Source organism: Hyalella azteca, unplaced genomic scaffold (assembly GCF_000764305.2).
Source record: "Hyalella azteca isolate HAZT.00-mixed unplaced genomic scaffold, Hazt_2.0.2 contig16847, whole genome shotgun sequence".
Classification (NCBI taxonomy): Eukaryota; Metazoa; Arthropoda; class Malacostraca; order Amphipoda; family Hyalellidae; genus Hyalella; species Hyalella azteca.
This window is the reverse complement of record NW_025946654.1, coordinates 137,828-159,310: the sequence shown is the minus strand read 5'-3', so window position 1 is coordinate 159,310 and position 21,483 is coordinate 137,828. Positions and strand designations below refer to the sequence as shown.

Here is a 21,483-nt window from a genome sequence, read left to right as displayed (position 1 = left end):
AACATTAAGGAGCATTGCATTTTGAAATAAAAAGGTATTAACTTGTATCGTGTTATCATTCAAATGACGTTAATTTTCATCTCAGGCCTCATTCGGCAGTCTACACACTCGTCAACATTAAATTCTTTCTATAGCTCATTAATGAGAAGGCAATTGAAACAACGTGTCTCTTTCATCTCCACTTGACTCAATAAAACCTGTTAACTTATTCATGCATCTTCATTAAAGCGTCATTGCTTACTCATGAGCGCCCAAACCTTACAGTCTCTTGTCCAGCAGGGCCAGAATTTCTTCTCCTAAACAATATCAAAATATAAAGAAACGTTGCTGAATTTTTCCTGCGAAAGAAATTATTCGTTTCTCTTCTAGGAAATTTAAGTTCACGAAGAAAAAATTCGGCTACGTTGAAGGTAAAGGTAAAAACTATCATGCGTCGATCAAAAATATTTATCTTTGTATTTTAAAATAGGTTCATTTATTTATATACGCCCTTACCATCCTATAAGAAAACAATTTACTCATTTGAAGTTTTTTGTTCTGTGAGCTTGTTTACATTATCCAGACGTCTGTGAATTACAACTAAAATATCTATTCAATTATATCGCACTTATGAAAGCTAGTAGCTATCATGAAGCATTATAATTGCATTACTCTGTAATGACAGCTTGGGAATCAATCAATAACCATCCCCCCTTCAAGAAAAAAAGCATCGAAACTTCACCCTAGTTTACTATTATTAAGATGCAGCACTGCCAGACCAATCAGACTATGGAGAAATAACTGCCTTCTTATTTAAGAGCACACAATATCATCCAACAGTGCAACAGTTGGATGATAACACAATATCATCCGGAGCTCAACCCGCACGTCCGCACTCGGACACGGTGGCTTCTCGATGAACGCTTGCCGCTATAAAAACGAGCGACTGCTCTCGCCGAGTCTCATTGCGAGTTTAACGTTTGAAGCGGTGAGGTGTGGATTGTAACAGTTTCACATTGTCGGCATTGTCTCATCTATTATCATGGTAAGCTGGTCATTGGAAATATTTTAGCATTAATTATTGGATTTTATGGGCATGATGTTAGCTTGCTTATTTGAAAAATAAATCACTGCGAAAGTGCAGTAAGCGTAAGTGATATTTGGTAGCTATTCATATATCGTTTTTGTGAAAAGTTGCAAATATAAACACTATAAAATAACAGTGTCAAAATGCTTCACTCAAACTTCTACGTCTTGAATTCATAAAATATCTTTTTGAGTGAAAGCTACCGTGCGTGATTTAGGTTTATCGAGAAACACGATAAATTTGTAGCATACAAATACCGGTGTTGCAAGGGAACGAGCAGCTAGAGGCCATGTTCGACTGATGCTAAATCGTGACAAGTCAATCGGCCAGAATAGAGGTTAAACTTTAACGATTTCACTGAATACCAAAGAGTTTTCAACAGTCCAAAATTTTGTCTGTATAAAGCTAATTATGTCAGGTTTGTTTAAATAACCGGCACGTCCGGCAGTCTTACAACTGGACCAGTATCTAATGCCTAGTTACTAGTGCTTCTTTAGAAAGAAAACTATGAAAAAGCTAACTAAGTATATTGCAATTAATACTTGAACATTCAACACAGACAATAAATAAATCACGGACATCATTAACTTGCAAGTATCGGAATCCAAAGACGTATTGTATTCAGTTTCGATCATGTGGTCACGCTCCTATTGTCGGTATAATTTTCCTCTACGAGAATGATTAGTCACTCTATGGTGCAGTGGAGTACCGCAACGAAACGTTTGCACTGCGCGCGCAGATCAGCTTGGACATGCACGGACCGGATCCCTCGACGGGAGATGCTGAAGATGCGAGTCACTATCGACACGCATGTACTTTGCGCGCGTTAGTTTCAAGTTATTTATTGTGCATTTAAGTTTAATTATAATTAACGCGCATTTTAGTTTAATTTCATGTGTGCCGCTTTCTTTCTGCCAGTCAACAGCTTTCATTTTTCTTTGTGGTGTTGTCTAAATTACTCCGTTTATGGCTTTTGTTATAATGAATCGCCTTTTCCTACCCCTGTCGACTTCTTAGCTCTTTTATTTGTTGTACTATAATAACTAAATATGCCATAAGCTGCTCGTAATCTACCTTATACTGAAGACCATATCATTTCACTGCTACATGTGAATGAAACCGTCACATATGCGTGGTGCAGTCGACGTTGTTAGTGTGAAAGCGTGAGCGAGAAGCTGTCTGTCTGACTGTTCTATTTAGCTTTCCCTGACAACGTAGCATTGAGAGAGCACTGAGAGTTGCAACGACTTTGTTCCTCCTGGGGCAATTATCGAAAAGTTCACTGCCGAAGCTTTTATAAACAATTTCAAGTGATGTTAAGATTGATAATCGGCTAGAAAACTTTATTTCATTTACTTGTGTTATAATTTATTATTTATTTATATTTACAATTATAATCCGATGCTTCATAATATTAGGCATCATTGTTCGCGGCAGGCAATGTTATCCGTTTAACAAAATACAATTTAAATTTAACTTAACACGTTTTATATCATAAAAAGTTCGATATTCTAACTTTTTTCGGTTGTACAACATGCGTTTTTAGACGTAATCTGTCTTCATCTGATCTTATAACACAACTACGGTTTAAATGAATGAAATAATCACTCTTTCTCTTATGGTTATTAAAGTTTAGCTCATACGCTCGGATAAGGAGTGAAGATAAAACGTCGTGTAACCGAGTTACCAAATGCACGGTAGCCACAGCAATATTATTATGAAGCTGCCAGTTACAGTATATCAGTGCCTTCTGTATAGGCTTGCGTGATGTCGCTCATCCTTGAATGAGAAGAAAGTTCATTCCTCCGTAGCACAATTATTACATAACAGAGAAAGCAAAATTAATTCTGTTCGAATTGAACACCTGCACAGTTTCTCGCATTAGCCAACACTAGCCAGCTGTCTGCTTGGCGCTAAATGTAGATGAACCATTGTCGTAAATGTGGATGAACCATTGTCGTAAAGGTGGATGAACCATTGTCGTAAAGGTGGATGAACCATTGTCGTAAATGTGGATGAACCATTGTCGTAAATGTGGATGAACCATTGTTGTCGCAATTATTCACCGACTTCTCAAACGTATGCATCTAAGTTTGACAAATCGTGTGCGGTAGCACTTGCTACTATTGAGGCCGCTCATTTTTCTAGGAAATCATCAGATGTGCAACAGCCAATACGGTCAGCCAAGTTTGTTTCTAACTTCAAATTTGGTTAGTGGCTATATTATCTGAGCCCAATTCTTCCTAATTATAATCTAGTGTATTGGATGTGATTTAATTGATGATGAATGCACGAAATGCTTCACGCGAAATAAAATTGGTTGATAATGCTAGGTATTTTCAGAGAGATTTTAATTATCATTCGCTGCTAAAATTTGCTGTTGTTGTGTTAGATGACGCGAAATCGATTCGCTTGTAATATTCCCTGGCAATAACTTCATATCATATAGAAAGTACTGGTTACTAATAAGTAAGGATCAGACGCCAAAAATAATTGCAGGAGAAATTTCACTGTCTTTAAGTGACTCATTAAATATGCATTAGCGGAAAGTCACGTGGAGTTCGTTCATACGTATTTTAGACGTAGCACCGCGTAGAGAAAGTTTTCTCACTTTCTTGAAAGTTTGTTGCATTTTAAGACGACCGCATAAATACAGGTCCACGTATATGAAGTATCATGTAATAGGATAACTATATTGATAAATGGAAGATTTGTTAATGATTTCCTTGAAAAAAAAAACGAAACATCTTCGTATAAAACTAAGTGATTGAATATTTTCTACGCTGCTTGCTCTCTGTGCACGATTGAAACCTATATTCGAGTTTTGAGTAAAAGATTCTGGAGTGTGCGATGTATGACGAGGTGTCTATTTAACGTGCCGCTTTAAACCTAAAATCTGGATTTAGGCTGAACGGAGGACACAATAGAGAGTTTCCAGGTATTTTAAAATATATACAGAATAATGTTTGCATCGCAGCTTCGCCATTTGCTACTTATCTATTTATTTATTTTTTTGCTTCTGGAGAGTCTCCATTAAAATTTAAATTAATGTGACAACACATCTGCATAACAGATTAAACAGAATTCATGGAATGATAAAGTGAGTTTACGGCATGCTTCTAGCGGAAACGAATCAATCTTGATGGACGTGAAATTGCACACGCAGTCGTCCTCGAGCCTATCTGTATTTTAGAACTGCTATGAGATCTTATTTTAGATTTATGTAATGTTAACTCTTTAGTTTATTTTACAGAAAAAAATCTCATGGGTAAAATTAAATTCCAGTTCATAATGCACTCTCATTGAAATAGATGTTCGTTCTTTAAAATCCAAGAGTTATTAATTGCAGCGTTCATGTCATTTTTGTTAAAATTTATAATGACAAAATTGACATTGGCCCATTCAAGCAAAGAACATATCTAAAAGCATCTCTCCAGGCTATAATGATATGGACGACAACACTAATTTTTTAAATTCACGGCGCATAATCAGGGCAAAAAATCTTAATGTTTAATTGTAGTATAATGGAAACACATACAATCTGAAATCACCGCATCAGCGCGGTGCCCTATCTGGTCCCCCTAGCTGTCATTCAGAGGCTGCGTTAAACGGAGCCGTTATGTAGGTAAGGCGAGGCAGTCCCGCTATGTAACTATCTACTTTTCTTTAGTAAAACTTTGCTGTTTACGTAAGATAACTCGTATGATATCATGGAACCTGGCCATATATTATAATCCTCACGATTAATTCGAGTGTTGAGCACGCGATGTATCACGCTGACATACGAGCAACTAATCTTCAACTGCACGAAGATGTCTGCATCCACTTGGAAAGAGTGATTGGCTTTACCGTTACGCCAGTGAATGGATATAGGATGAATAGATAGGATGAACAGGTTTAAATTCACAAAGGTCTTATATTAGAATTTTTATCACTCTCCTTCTGAGACTGCAGAGAATGTAGATCAAAATTGGTCTGATCTATAAATAAAAGTGCCGTTTGATCCTCCCTTAAACCATAGTTATACGTATATACGAATAAGGAATAACCTGGTGTATGCATGGACCCCACGTACCGTAGCGATGTACGATAACGATGCAGATGTTATGTGGAAGTCGTCACCAGTACTTTATTTAAGGATACAAAGCGATAAGCAATCAGACCGTGAAATAACAGTTGATAGGCCCTACAGTAACGCTGATAAAACGTTATCGGTTGTAAAGTTAAGTCACGATAGCTTGAATGACAGGCATAAGCCTTATACCACCGGCCTGTGAAGCGCACAGCTGCAGTCTTTTTATACTGTGCGTCGTTCAACGGTACTTGAATCATTGGAGTTTGAAACTAATACGTTTCATTGAAACCTTACACCAAAATAAAGTTCTTTGGAGATATAGACAGAAGAATTTTAAACTGCATCAGCGGATAGAAAGCATTTCATTTATATCAGTTTGTATTGTTTATTTTCGAGTTTGCCAGCAATAGTTATTCTTAACTGTTGATACGAGTTAATTGTTTTTCTGTTCAACCTTCACCTAAAATTTTTTCTTGATCTCACTCATGTTGATACGTACATTTTTTACTTCACATTCTTCATCCGTCTCAAATAATTTCTTCATAGATTTAAGGGAATTTAATTTCTGTTTTTGATATTCGACGGTGACGCACTTATTCAAGTTAACACTTTCTTTTTATGTAAGGAAGATAGTGAGACATTTCGCTATTTCAAACTCAACTGCGTGGGTTCTAATTATTGCGATATTATGGGAATATTTACTTCATTAGGACAATTTCTCAGCCATTACGTTTGCCTCCTGGAAATCTCGCTGCGTGGTTGTTCAGCTTTCGTGTCAATGTTTCCTTTCGTTTCATGAAGCTGAATCTTCTCAGTGCAATTACAAACACGCGAGTAACAGTCAGTCAAGTGCATGACGCGGTCTTTGCACACTGAGATCTTGAAACATTTGTGTCACACACGCAGTTCATAAACATTCACGTAATCACTATATAGAAGTAAGATTAACCACTCATGCGCGAATAATGCTCATTTAGAGATAACCTACGCCCTATATTTGCTATACTGAATCGCTGTTACTAAATCAAGGTAAATCGAATAATGTGCTAGAAGACTGTGGCCTTACCAATATATAAACTGAATTTGAAAAGTTAAATTTTCCCCTATCCCACAGACGTATCTGACACCTATTTTTTTACACTCGGAACTCCATCATTTTCTTTCTAATATGTAGACTTTATACTTGAAAACGTATTTGTAGCAAGCCATGGACTCTATCGAATTTAATTCGACATTTTTCTATTCGTAATAAATTTTACCAAGAAAAAGTAAATCACTGACAGTGCATGCTCTCTCATGCAAGATATAATTTCAGTGTAATAGGTACGATATTAGCCAAGGTAGTCGTTAAATCTGAGTTTTTTTGAATTGATGGCGAATTTCAGAGTTCATAATTGGGATTTGACTCGTACCTACTACCTACTACATGAGTATTTCAGTGGTTCGTATTGGACTGAGACCTCTGATAATGTTGTTACTAGTGAATCGAATATTAGTATATATGCCAAAGTAAATAGAATCGCACCTGAATCAGTGATTGCATATGTAAGTACAAGCGCACCTCACGTTGCAAATCCTTTTCAATTAAACATTTGCTTATTCACTGCAGCGGCACGAAGATCTCTGTCATTCCTATTAAAATGAAGGTTGCATGATTACTGTTGATTTTCCTGAGCGATGACTTGCGATGCAATCGCGCACAACTTTCTAAAACGTTGCTTGTTCAGCGTTACTAGGACAACAATGAGATTCAAACCTCTCACAAGTGTCTACAGATCTTGCATTTCGTTGTTGGATATATTTTGTAATTTTAGAAGCGTTTTGCGGGGTTAAAGATTCTGGGAAACACAATTTTTCTTTAATTTTCGAGTGGTCGTAGTCTCGATGACGAGGAAAAAGGTATTTCATATGCATTCATACATTTCAATAATTCGTACATTTTCAAGGTGAAATTTTATTTCTCAGGTATTTTTGATTTCGCCGTTTACTTTGTATATAAATGAAAAACGGAAATATACCTTACTTTTGTCTTTGTCGAATTTTAACCAGTGATGACATTATTTTTTAATAAGCTCACGTATTACGCTCTATTTTATTGCTTCACGGTTTTCGATTATATTTTAAACTCTTACTCGCAATGGAGAAATTCCAATAAAATCCTGTATTGAACGATCTTGCAAAATACCCAGTATCAACATTTACAAAATTTAATAATAATAAATTTAAGTTTCGCAACCTAATTAAAAAAATATAACTCAGTACTCACTGCAGTGAGTGACAGAGAGCGCATTTTCTCGTCGACGAAAACTAGAAATCACGGACGGACAGACGGATGGACGGACGGACATGGCGACGGACATGGCGAGCACAATAGTGCATTTTTTCCATAAATGAGAAAATGCGCTAAAAAGGCGGCATCTCTTCACAAGTGTACTTCATCTTTTGATTGTTGCATATTACCAACATAGTACAATTCTAGCGCATACTAAACCTTTTTGAAAGGGGAATTTTCCATTGGGCTCGCAAAACAATGAAGGGTATTTGAGCAAAGCAATTATCTTTATTTACCAAGCGTGAGTGAGCTTATAGTTGTACACATATTCTCAGACATTATATGTTATGGAAATGTCAGTCTACGAATATCCCGCCGCTAATAGTACAAGTATGAATATTCTGTAGTATAGATATTTATAGCTGCGAATGCTCATTTTTAAACAAAGGCCGAAGGCTTCCTAATCCCCACTTATTTACTGGGCGACATCGGCGTAGACAGGAAACCTTGCACCCCACATTGTGATGCGGTGACAGTGACAGGTTTAGCGGAAACTAAACTCTGCCTCCCAATGTCATATTGAACTCGTTGGTAAATATATGCGTGAACGTGTCGTGCGCAATTATTCGTACTTTTTGATATCTTTAGATTCTATGGTACAGTGATTTTTCAAACTTGCTGAAACAATTGTTGTGCACAAACAACCGGAAACAAAGGTCCGCTAAAATTACAGGACAAAGACCATCGTAACTGTAAAATATGGCGTTGGCATTCGTAGCCAAAATTGCCATTCAAGCGAGTTGGGCGCCGGATCCTAATAAAAATACTCACCTGTCTATTCTGGTCTGCAATTTCAGTTGCCACAATCGTTTCCCTTTGGTTGCTTTCTTCTTCCGCGTTCAAAGCTGGTTGCATTTGGAAGCCGGAAGTGTCAGTTGCTGCAATTCCATTTCACGTATATAGTCACTTTCATTCCAGCTGGAAATCGAGAAAGCATTCAGCCCCTATTCAGACACGGATGTTCGCCTCCTTGATCACCATAATAAATTTTCGTTGTCATAGTAAATGCATGGGCACAGCCATGTTTGCTCATTTATGATAGCGTTGCTCTTATGAAATGATCATAAGCTGAACGCTCTTGGGCTGACTGGAAAATTATTAATGGAAATGACTCTCGGATGTCATAAAGATATCGAGGAAAACAATCTTCAAATTACTCAATAAGCCATAAACAATTATTGCTTATGTTTCTCTTCTTTATATTCGCTTTGTACTTAGTATGCTCCTATCTTTATATTTATTGTATCATCTTGCAATCAATCAATTATCTATCTTGCAATCAATTGCAATCAATACCATTGCCAGCACAATGGTTTACTTGAAAATAATGCATTCTCATCAGTTGTGCTTTCACATCAATCTATTTCGACTTGAGATTCATTTGTTAGTGCCAACAATTGCTATTGATGCAATTTAATTTGAGTTCACACGGCGATTTCCCTTAACGATATTGTGGTTGCTTGTGATGATGAAATAATGTAGAGGATTGCTACTTTGACCGTCCAAATCTCCGTTATTGATGTTTCGATTCTTGTGCTGTCGAACGTGGTGACGTGGACTTTACTTTGCCGTAAAGAGTGAAAGCTCTCAAACTAACCACAACTCATGAGAAACTTCAAAATTGGGTCGTCCTAAACGAGAGACCGTAACGATTTTAGAAGCGTAGAAGTAGATCTTGCCGATCGTTTGAGTTGTAGATTTGTCGTTCTATCTTAAATTCATTTTTTCCGGAGAGTTATTGGGGTCACTCATAGAAGTGATATGACTCGAAGACCTTGTGAGGTAGGAATTTAATGTACAAATTTATAAGCAATTTCACGTCTGGGCAGTAATGTTATTATGCAATCTATCTGTTTACAGTAAGGAAAGTGGACTCTTTCTTCGGCCTCTGTAATTTTTTCTCGAATTCGGATTAGTTTTTTAGACTGCACAACGCAGGGCGATGAGTTCCGTGCCGATGATGTAGGCCGGGGATGAAGAAGTTGGTCAGTGGGCCGCATGCTCGCATAACTGTCAACTTGAACCATATGTTGTCTGCTAGCATGTCGAGCATGTCATCGCGCTCGGTCATGCATTGTTCCTTGTTGAGTTCTACACGATTCCTTGTTGCTGGACTTATGTATATCACTGTTGTAAAATGTGCTTTCAAAACTTCGTTGCGCATTATTATTGATTTTCCTCGGCTGATTAACGCTGGTTTTTATTGACGAGCTTATCACTTCAGTTTTCTGGATTTTTGTTCGAGCGTCAACGGATGTAGCTACTGATCATGATAAGTGGTCATTTTTGTCCAGTTCTGCATTGTCTGTCTCACTCAACTCGATGCTTATCAATCAAGAGCTTATTTTATTTTAAGCGACTAAGTTTTCAACACATTACAAGCAATATATAGAGTTCATATAATATTTAATATTTAATTATGTATATATTATATAATAATAGTTCACTAAGCTCGATGTTTATCGTAAGTTCAAGATCTCCAAATTATATATTAGCATTCCTTTTCCAGAAAATTGTGGTGCTCCTATTGGTTTGTGCTATGTACGTAGCGGTAACTCATTTTCTTTTAAACAACTATTCATGCTGAATAAAAAACATGAAATAGGACGTACAGGAAATAAAAATTTATGAATGCACTCAAGTCAAATCAAGTAAAATTGGAAGATTTAATGACTAGCGAAATATAATTGATAATATTGATCCCTAATTTAAGAATTTGACCTAAATATTGCGAATAACACAACCATATAACAATGAAAAATGTACAAATCTAAAGAAACTTATCATTGAAATTTCATGACGTAATATTACTCGAAGTTGAACTTAAGACCACCTGTCGAAGTGAGAAAGTCACCTAACCGACAAATTGCAGAGAAACTGGACGCCTGTGCAGGTGTGCATGGAAGCTCTTCGTTCCTGTTAACGGAGGATGCACAACGACAGCCACAGAGAGAAAGTCGAGCTAAAATGAAAAATTTTCCAGTAGCTTCACCTCTCAGCCGCCGCTACTCAGTTGTGGCCTTTATCGAGGCATGAAGTTCTACCGGAAACCGACTAAATTTACCTACACCGAGGCTGTAGATGACGTATGGAAAAGAAATAAGCTGAACGCCATCACCATATTAAATGTGTTGAAAATATTCCGCATTCGGAAATAATATATAAGAACTTCTTTATTTATCAGAACTTCTAAGTCAGAAGGATGGAATGATTCAGTAGACTTAATTTAAATTTCGCAAATTTTGGAAGAGTTTTGTTAAGAACATTTACGGTCTGTTTTATAAGTGAATGAGTTATTAAAAACTGAATCGTGTTAAGTCAGAACAGTACGCATCTTTTTGCAAAGCATAATATCTCGAATTAATCATTTTTATACTGACTTCTTGTGTGAGATTGATATTAGAAATTAAATTTCTATTTGTTAATTATTTTCTATTATTTAGAAACTCTATTATTCAGAAAAGCTTTTGGTTGAAGAATTTTAGAATTACACTTTTTAAGGACGAGAAGTAATTCGCGTGCGCCACATCACTCACGACGGAGCAAAACCTGTGGTTTCATTGTTATCGTCAATGTTTTACGACATTTACGTTTTCTCAAAGTAACTTTCTGTTCTTTGGTTCTTCGTAAAAGCGGTGACATAAGATAACTCATTTCCGAACATTTTCGTTGCAAGACCGCAATAATTTCAGTTAAAGCCATGAATATTTAATTATATTCTGGACAATATTACCAGATGTTGCGTGCAGAGTCGGTAGCAATAATGTATCCATAATACCATGTACCCTGTTTTCATGTAGATATTTTGTTACTGTCTTTAATTACTCTCTTATAATAACAGTGATCAGATAAAGCCGGGGTTGCTTCTCATTGATGAAATCAAACCATGGGATCCGAGGAGCTCTTCCTCTAACCATTCATATCATTGTGATTTTAAAATTAAAATAATGATTGTTCAGATGAGTTACTCTTTCAAACTTTTACTTCTCAAATAACTCTTTCTTAACTGAAAATATTTTGGAAATTTAGCACAAAATTGACATTTCTTATTTATTATGAACATTGCTTTTGTAAATCGAAATTTAATTATATTTCTATTTTTCAGCCCAATCCCTATTTGGAATGTAAACGTAATGATCCCGATGCGATAGTGGTATCCCGATACGATCGACATTGCGTGGCAACACGCCCTACGAGAATAATAATGTTTATTGTGGCAGGATTTAAATAAACAAACAAACAAACAATAAATGTCCTCAAATATAGTATATGAACCTGGCCGTTACTCAGAAAAGGCAATTCCGTATTTATTTCAAACGTTCATATTCACGACAACGGAAGAGCGAGGCCGCTAGGATTTTGAATTGGGATAAAAATTTTCGAATGCTATCTTATATAATAGTGTTTTTCTTTAACTAATGTCCATCAAACTTTCACAATTGGATTTTATTGGTACACCAATTAATTCTTAAAATTATTTCGTGCGATCAGTCATTTGGAGAGCCGCTATATTAATATTTGCGCGATATTTAAACCCTGTCCAACAGGCAACAGCTTTATGGTTTATTTAATCTTCAGTCAAAGAACAATTGTAATTGTTGCATGTATCGAATCGTATATAAATGTTTATTTTAAAAATACCCTGTTGCACTATTGTTTTAGAATCTGGAAGTAAATTGAAAGTGAAATTGAAATTTAATTATAATTTTAATCTATGAGAAGTGGAATTATACAGTTATTTGGGATTCAACTCTTGTTTTGTGACGCTTCATAGTGGCCTAGGTTCCGTTTTTAGGTATGAAATTGGAATTAATTGCGGTGATATTGATCCTTTGACGAGTCGATCAAAATCAATCAATATGTAATGGCATCCACGAAATCAGGCTTCAAATTTGCTAGTTGAAATCCTGAGAGATGACTAACTTGTTCTTTTAATGCACATTTCATTTGTAGCTTCAATGTTTTTGAATTGCTATCAGCATTACCTCTAAATTCGCATTTCTCTGTGCAGCGTATCTCCATCCTGCCTTTCGTGGCGATGGCCACCAGTTTGGTCGCGGTGAGCGCCCAGTTCCAGGGAGCCGCCCCCGGTATTGCCCGAATCCAAAACATGATGGCCAGCGCAGTGGGCGATATGTCTTCTGTGGCTTCCAGACTCAGAAATGGCTTTTCGAGGTTTGTGATGATAATTTTCACTTGTTATTAAGTTTAAACAACAATAACAATTATAATTTTGTCATGTTTTCATGTTTGTGCCACATTTTGAGCAACTGTCCAATTAGATCGGATGTGTGAAAGACTCGAAATGGTGCGTGGTTATTATGTGAGACTAGAAATCCCGAGATATAAAACTGATGTTTCAACCACAGTCCTCAATGCGATTGTTCTCAATTAGTAAACTTGGCAAATTCGCTTCACAGCTTAATCTGTTTTTAGACCTAAGCCAAGGCGTTTGCATGGTAAGAGAGTTTTTTCTAATCGCTAGTGTTTTGAGTGCACTTGCACAATGAAGAAAATTGATGTAAATATCTTAAAACGCTATGACGATCCTTAAATATTGTACATTTCGCAGGACTTTTGGCAGTAGCAGCCGCCGTTCCAATTTTCGACCCAACCAAGCCTCCCGCAACTCTCCACCGATTGACCCAGCGATTCACACCAACGAGATCGCCCCCTCCAGACAACTCGACGAAGATGCCCCCAACGCCCCTGGATTCGGTGGTCAGGGAGTGAGAAGACCTCCTCCCCGAGGGGGCCCTGCTTTTAGCTTTCGCCGCCTCATGGACCAGATGATGGGAGGTATGCGCAGCATGTTACAAGGCTTCAACCGAAGAGGGGGAGGTCCGGGAAGAAGAGTCGCCCAGCAAAAGCAACTCCCCGCAGGTCAACAGTCTCCAGTCGGTCAGCAGCAATCCTCTCACTTCCAGCACCACTCTTCTGCTCCTCAGGAACATAATATCCATTAAATCAGGGATAATATGGTATGAAAAATGGCGAACACTTTATGTGCAATACATTTCTATCATTTGACTGTTCCCTTGATCTCGCTATCTTCAAAAATGTGAACAAAATTTGTGTACATTAAAAAAAATGTTGTTGGTTCAGATGATACGATAAATCATTATATTTTTGTAGTGATTTTAAAGCAATTTAGGCGAAACATAATTAATCCATCGTTCAGTAGTAGACTATTCTACGAGTTTATTGGAACGGACAAAAATGTCTCGTCAACGAACTTAAATTTCCCAATATTTTTTAACTTTTAATTTAGTGGTTTTAGTTGTTTGGGGATCAATCGCAATACTCTTTAATTGGTTCATCAAATGATAATGGGATTTTATTTGTTGACCAATGATCTTTCAAGTTGTGGCTTTTATTGAATTTTTTACATGATTTTTTTAGGTTCTAGCGCAAATTCTTAGCTTGATTTTTTCTCAACTGAGTGAATACTGACTTCCAGAAAATTTATTTTAAAACTCGAGTTGTTACTTCGAGAATATCTTCTTCCATGGCAGCAATGCCATTATAATTGATTATTATTAATAATGCACTTCATGCTACAATTTTATGGTATATTCTTTAATTTAGGTTAACTTAATTTAGAATCAAAATGATCGGTAACGAGGATCAAAGTAAATTCGAAGTTCTTAAGATAAGCTAACAAATCTTTCTTAAAATTAATTGCTTTAAATTTTAAATTAATTTTTAAATTTGTTAATAATTAAAATATTCAATTGTTTTACAAGAAAATTCCGGTCTTGGAAATTCATTTTAAAGTCAGGCATTACCGGCGTGTTCAGTAAATTTATTGTGAACTGTAATTATTAGATAACCAAAACTTTATCATATTCTCCTGCAGAAACTGAACCAAATATTGAATAACTACGTAGATAGAAGAGATATTTAATTATTATATGCTTAACGAATTGTTCAGTTGATCGTAAGTCAGTACGAAGTTCTGGCAGTAGTCGACTGGAGTACGATTTTGTTATTGTTGTTGTTACGATGAACAAATTGTTGTATTTATTTTTCTTACCAAATATAATTGACGAAATCAGTGAGTTTACATTATCTTGTGGCAGTCTTCAGATGTTAGGCGCCTGCCTATTCTTGTTTGGTGTCGAGATAATTTATTCACCAGCTTAGATATACGTCCAAATGCAGTAATCTCCACTTACGACGATCGAGTTGATGGAAACTTTCAGGCTGTACCGAATCATTGATGCGTTACTTTCCTAGCGACGACGAAAAATACGCCAGAATGATCTGCAGGCTTAGTTTTAGGGTCTGTGGTCCGGGGCAGCGTCTTGAACTCGAGGCACTGCAGGCGGCAGTCATCAATGGCTCCCCGCACTGTGTCTTCAGAGAGCGCCACGGAAGGGTAGTCGCTCGTGCCCAGGACATAGTGCGTGTTATCCAGTGCTCCCTGTGATCATAAGTTCCCTGTGATCATAAGTTAACAAAATGTACACATTCCTAAATGAATATTTAAGTTATTTCTATAACTTGTGGCTAGTGGATATCAATATTCTGAACATGTCTTATTTCGGTTGGTCCGTCATGTAGTGGGCTATAATCCATTTTCCATTTGGTCAATCGGACTATTTTTTTAGGTGGGAACCGATGTGTTCGGTTATCCTCTAAGAAAACTCATCCGCATTTTTTTGTCGAAACTTATATTACGTATTTCCTGCGTATTTTACACTGATCTCTCTATAGATAAAAATACTTACTGCCATGAAAAGAAAACCTCCATCGGCGACAAAGCTTGCCAGACGTGCCACGCTGCCCCGGTACTCCTCAGCCGAGGAGGTTGCGAACTCCAAGCACAGAGTTGACATGACCACATCGAACCTAATATCGAGAGTAATTATATTCATTATTCAATCTTAAACACTAAGACCATCATTTTTTTCTCGATGTTCATCTGAATGATTATGACATGCGGATTACAAATTAATTTCAGCGCATTTTCTGGGACTAGAATGTGATTGAGTATTTAATTTTAAGTATTCCTTAAAACCTCCAGTACATTTCTAAATCGAACAAGTTATAGTGTATAAGCTGTGATCAGACACATATCCCTCTTAATTGATATATTCATGCACTTGCCGTTGATGAGAGTTCAACAGAGGATCTCGAGTGACATCGCATGGCAGGATCTCGTAGATGTTGAGACGTGCCGCTGATATCAGATCTTGTGCGGACCTGGAACGTTCCAGAATTTATCATTGCTGTTGTGGTGTCGCGTCAAAAAATTCTAGCTGATTTTTTTACTGTCCATTGTTCAGCATCCAAGATTTCAGTGATATAGATATTCGTGTCATTTAAAAGAATCGCACTAAAGCCCCTACCCACCTCCCAGAGGGGTAAGCCGTTGCAATGCGCTCGAAAAATGTTGACCAGTCCAAAGCTGTGGACTCCCCAGTTCTCCAACACCGCAGGGCTACCCTGTGACAAAGGGGAACACTGTTTAAAGATCAATTAGGCGCTCTACTAGAGAGTGACTCCAAACGAGAGTGGTGTTAGTCGACATTTGCGATTTGGTGTGCCGGACCAGCGTACACAATCAACCTTACTAGACCACAGACAGCTATCTACTAACTAAGAATTAAAAAGCAAAGAATAGTCCACAAAAATTCATATCTTTATAGAAAACGTTTCGTAGACCCTCCATCGTCAGTTCGTAGAATCTAGAATCGCAAATCAGAAGCACAAATTAATACATTGAAACCATAGAACGAATTGAATTTCTGTATTTAATTAATTTAGATTTTTATTTTGATTTAAATTTTTAATTTAATTTAAATTCTTAGTTAATTTGCGATTTAAGCATACAAGTGATATCAATTCTTTAACAGCTATCTACTAAGCGCCGCGCTTGTGTTGCATGTGGCATGGCCCCTGTCAATCGCTAGCTCGTCAATCGGGCAAGAAGCGCATGCAGAGGCTGCAAAGCGCCTCTGCATGCGCTTTGAGACACTTGATTCTCGTGTGTTGCCCCTAGTGTGAACGGGCCTTTAGACGCGCGGACCGTTCAACTTTACTGCCACAACCATAACCACCATCACGCTTAACACCATCACCTTGCACAAGCATGCAAAGAGGTATTTGACCATGTAATCTAATTCGCTAGAGGCATGATAATCTCCCGTCCAGTGCTTAGTTGAGAGTTGTGGCCCACGTTTACGCTTCTTGTTAAAGCGCACTAGTGAGACAAATTCAGTTCGGGAAAATTTTTATATGATTGATTAAAAAATGTCATGCAGCAAAAGATGGCCAAGAAAATCCAACAGATTTTTGGCTCCTGTGATCGTATTTGCGATGCAATACAAAATTTATTTTGGTCTGGAATTAGAATGATTTGCCTAAATGAAACACTTCAATTGGGGAAATTATATTGCATCCCTCACTTACTATGGTACTGGCTCTTCAGCCATCATCAATGGTTCTGATACCGATGTTGATGCTATCGGACTAAACAGAGGCATATGCATGGACATTGATTGCGAAAGCTACATGGTGTAAACACGTAAGTGAATTCCATGTGTTTAGGCCCGTATAGTTAGTTTTAGGTATAGTAAAATTATTATTGCCTTGCTCCTCAGATTATCGAGTACTTTCGATTATTGCACTGTGATATCTGAAGATCGGTCATATTACTGATACGTAAACGCCAATTATCAAAATTATTGTATTTCAAGAACTATTATGGTGTTTCTAAAGATTCAATTTCAAAGTTTAGAATCACAGCCAATATTTGTACTTAAATGGTGCGAAACGCATTGACCTCAATCTGTTTTCACTTTTCCGATTCCACGTATTTATTTCAAGTGTCAGTGATACTTTCACATTCTTATGATTGACTAATGATGACAGCATCTTTGAATGTTCACATCCGTATGTTTGACCGAAGATGCACTTCGCAGTGTCAGTGTCAGTGGTACCATTAAATATCTTTGACTGCCTGAGACTTGCTACCAGTGTCAGTATTAGTGGTACTGTCACATTTCTATGACCGAGTGAAGGTACCACTAACAGTATTACTTATAATTTTATGTTCCTATGATTGTATTAAGCAAGGTTTCAGGTTACCTGTTCTGGGGTAGCATATCCGCCAGACAGATCTGGGCAGGCGCACCCAAATGCGCGGTCGCTGCCGCGGCGTAGATCGGCACCGGGCCGCACCCGATGTCCGCGACCGTCACGGACCCTCCCCTCGGGAGGAAGCTTGCCCGTAAGACTGCATCAAAAGTGAGAGAAACTTTCTAAAAGCCTATAGAAGCAATGTGATAGCAGTGGCACTCTGAAAATAAGCTAAGTCGGAGAATTTACACTCATTCATACAAGGATTTGGCGGCATATATGATTGTCTAGATACGTATGTCGGTGATCATGTAATTTTCATCAATTAAACAATACATCGTCTGATAAATCAAACCGGGTTCCTGCTCTTTACAATAATTATTCTTGAAAAAGTATCAACAGTTTCATAAATCATCAAGTTGAGCAGTTGAGCAGGAGTGTTTTAAAATTCCACTGCTGCTGAAAGACCCGTCACACCAGTGTCATGCAGGAACATAAACTGCAGTGTCTGGTCGTGGAATCAAATGAGCATTCAATTGTTGGTAATAATACTAATTAAGAATATGAATCACTGTTCGGTATTATGTTGTATGATAAGAAAATGCACTTTAATTCGTTTATTTGCTTCAAATTTCCTCAGATTTCAGAAGTTAAGGTTACCTGCGCAAGCTGTGGTCGAGTACGAATCCAGAAAAAAAGCTACTTCCTCGTCGAGGTTGGTGTAGTAGGTGTCATAGTATTCAGAAGGAATAAAACAGTTCCAGTAAAGCTTCTTCAGATCAAAAGTATCGAGGTCTGGTGAACTTGATGATACTACTAAGTTCTGAATACTGTTTGCCAAGTTTTCAGTATCATCGTTATTTATGGCTTTGCGATATGGATCTGCAGCGCTGCTCAGGATGATGGAGCCTAGTCCAGCGAGTGTCATGGTGGCTGCTGGATGAGTAGTCTGTTTTTCGGGAACTGTATGCCTTCTTGAGCGCCCTGAACTCATTTTATTTTGTCAAGTCAAAGTGAGTTAGAATATTCTTCAGAGGTGTGGCTTAGGCTTTACTCGGCAAATGCCAATCTATCCTAATTTATTATATGGTTTCGGTGAGTACATTTAATTGAATAAAATCGTGTTGATAATGCAAGACCAGGATGGAATGGTGAGAACTGTAAACTAATTTTGATGGCGTTTATTTTACAAAAAGTTAAAAATAAACCTAGTGCTTTCCATTGATTGATGTTCTAAGCCTCAGTGCATACTAGTGCGTTTACAAAAAACCGGTTCATGTACAGAAGATAACCGCGCACTGCAGTTCTGTCAAGTGAACGACGTTTCCGATGATTTCCCAACCAAGTCTGACTTGGTCTCAGAATGAGAGCGCTTTTATACGGGGACCAGCCGATGTATCCGAAGCCGATGGGAATACGTTTATTCATGAGAAGAACGAAAAAGGCTGCTTATCTGGTCCTAGTATGAGGGTCGATAGTGGCTAACTTTTCCCTAGGGATGGAATTCCTTGGCCGGTGACCTGGTTTTTTCAGCTCGGTTATTTTACGAACATCAAGAAATCTTACTGCCTGCCAAATGTCGTAAAGTAGGTTAATGTGGCTTCAGCGACCATGCGTTCTTCGGCCCGTATTACAACCTTGTGAGAAATGTAAAATAGTTACGCGATCTTACGTAATTTTCTGAATCTGTTGCAGAATTAAACAATGAATTTAGTCTAAGTGATACCAATTGAATTGACATCAAAATTGTAATTTTATGCCATGGACAACTTTCAAAATACAATTTCGTTTTTGAATTTCAATTTTGAGGAACACATTTTGAGAGTACTCGGTTGAATCCAAGCCAAATAAAGTTTTCCTACTAAAAGTGTTATAGCGTCCATTTATAACACTTGAAGCTAATGCGTGACATTAAATTATCTGTTATTGGCGTTTCTGAGCAATAAGAAGATGGAAAAATTAGACTTTTATGAGAACTTGAGACATAATATCCCAACACATCACTTCTCATCTAATAATTTTTACATTGCTCTGCAATATTCAGTAAACGCAAAAACAGTCAAATATGCCAGCTTAGAAGATATGGTTTATTCTGCCGCTGCATGATGACTTACTTCAATTCAATTTTAATATGCTAAAATATTGGTCCAGCATCTACGAAATTCTTAATGAGCATAAACTTCCCCCTTATTTCATCCTTAAAAAATGTTTTTTTTTTCGGCGATTTACGATCGTCACCTTATTCGATAGCTCAATTTTTTACGAGGCACTTTCAAAATTTGCCTTCCTGGGGTCATTAATATACTTTTTAATGACCCATAAAATATGCCATAACAGCCATGGGCTGTCCCGATAATGAAACGATTATCAGTGATCTTTTAAAGTTCAAAAACAGTCAACGATAAATCGATGAACAAATTCAATTATATAAGCAACATATTCAGTCGTCTGCACGTCGCCCGACAGTCATCTGAAAGATATAGGTAGAAGTCGGAGACGAATGGTTTCAATATGAAGAAATTCAAGTCCCACACAGCACGGGCCTGGACGACCGACGTACCAAAGTGCATGAAATAAATTGATGGAGTGATCTGCTACTGAAAAATCGAATTATATCGGAGCCAATAATATTTTATTTTTCATCAATACCATTAAGCTAAAGCTCAGTGTAGTAGCATGACACACCCTGAGCATGATTAACATCTAGAAGTATGTTTAGGAGCAATCTGAACACCAGATTATTGCTATAAATTCGCGTTATGCATCCTATGCACGCATTCCTAACTTGGCGTTTAGTGGGAATCGTGAAAACGAAGCGGAGATAAAATTCTGACAACGCTTGCAGGAGTGTATTGAGAATAAATAGCTTCGTTGTTAATTAAGTCAAGATCGATTTCTATTATACAAAGTTATGCCTGGAAAGTGAGCGCTAAAAATTCGTTAAAAAAATTCGCCCTCAGAGTGTCCGAGCGCTGGCTGGCAACCGGCCTTCACAGGCTATGGTCGATTTTTGCGTTATCGCCTGTATTCATTAGGAGTATGATTAGGATGTCTGTGTGTTCTAATGGAGCGACAACATTACGTATTCCTTATCCTCAAATTTCTCTCTCAAGCGACCCCTAGACGCTCAATTTTATTCCGAAATATTTTTGGATTGCGCATTATTATTGAACGTATAGATGCCATTTTGTCGGATTGTGCAATATATTGCGCAACCACGACCCCCAGACGTACAACCATATTGTACGAACAGTCAACACCTTGAGCGAAATTGACTCGTGACATACGTAGAAAAGAAGACTGGCAGAGAGACAGAATTAGTCCAGGTACTGTTTTTTTGACGGAATAGTTAACTAAAAGAAAGTTATTATATAGTGAATGAACTGAGATTACTTTCAATCAGTGTCTCGTACTGCTCCCATTTTTCGAACGATTAGTAAAATCTTGCATCAAACATACCATGAGACCACTGTAAAGCTCAAAATAGTCAAGAAGTTTCTGTCAGCCGCCATGCTAAGGACATGCGCTCAACAAAATCACTTCGAACGACCGCTACGGACGCACAGAGAATAATATTGCGCAATACAGCCTCTAGACTGCACAATATCTTCCATTTAGCGCATCATATTTTAGAAATTCAGAAAATCTCGCATATTGTGCGCAACCCCTTAATATCGTTCTAAAACGCTCAATAATATTTAGCGTGTAGGAGCTGCATTAACGTAAATTTTACGTTATATTGAGTCACTGAAGAGGGACAGTTCCTATAATGGCGGATACCGTATCATGTATTTATGGGCTACGCTTGTCTCTTTGCAGTCACGACTCGAGGGCCGAGGCGCCGACGTGAGCTTGCTGTTGCACAGCTTAGCTAGAGAGCTCGTCTGTCGTCCAGCACTGCCAGATGGTATATTTCTATACCAG

The 21,483-nt window shown here is 37.6% G+C and overlaps 2 protein-coding genes across 2 annotated transcripts; one reads left to right on the top strand and one right to left on the bottom strand.

Annotated features, from left to right (window-relative positions):
• Window positions 1-956: 956 nt before the first annotated feature.
• Window positions 957-14,530, top strand: LOC108680487. Its single transcript, XM_018169312.1, has 3 exons — window positions 957-1,024; window positions 12,485-12,648; window positions 13,046-14,530. The coding sequence occupies exons 1-3, from the start codon at window positions 1,022-1,024 to the stop codon at window positions 13,437-13,439; spliced, it is 561 nt and encodes a 186-aa protein (XP_018024801.1). The 5' UTR covers window positions 957-1,021; the 3' UTR covers window positions 13,440-14,530.
• A 159-nt stretch (window positions 14,531-14,689) lies between these two features.
• Window positions 14,690-18,487, bottom strand: LOC108680444 (nicotinamide N-methyltransferase-like). Its single transcript, XM_018169264.1, has 5 exons — window positions 18,220-18,487; window positions 17,569-17,716; window positions 15,832-15,924; window positions 15,207-15,327; window positions 14,690-14,899 (listed from the first exon to the last, which is right to left on the bottom strand). Exons 1-5 carry the CDS (start codon window positions 18,485-18,487, stop codon window positions 14,690-14,692), a joined length of 840 nt encoding a protein of 279 aa, XP_018024753.1.
• Between the last annotated feature and the right edge of the window lie 2,996 nt (window positions 18,488-21,483).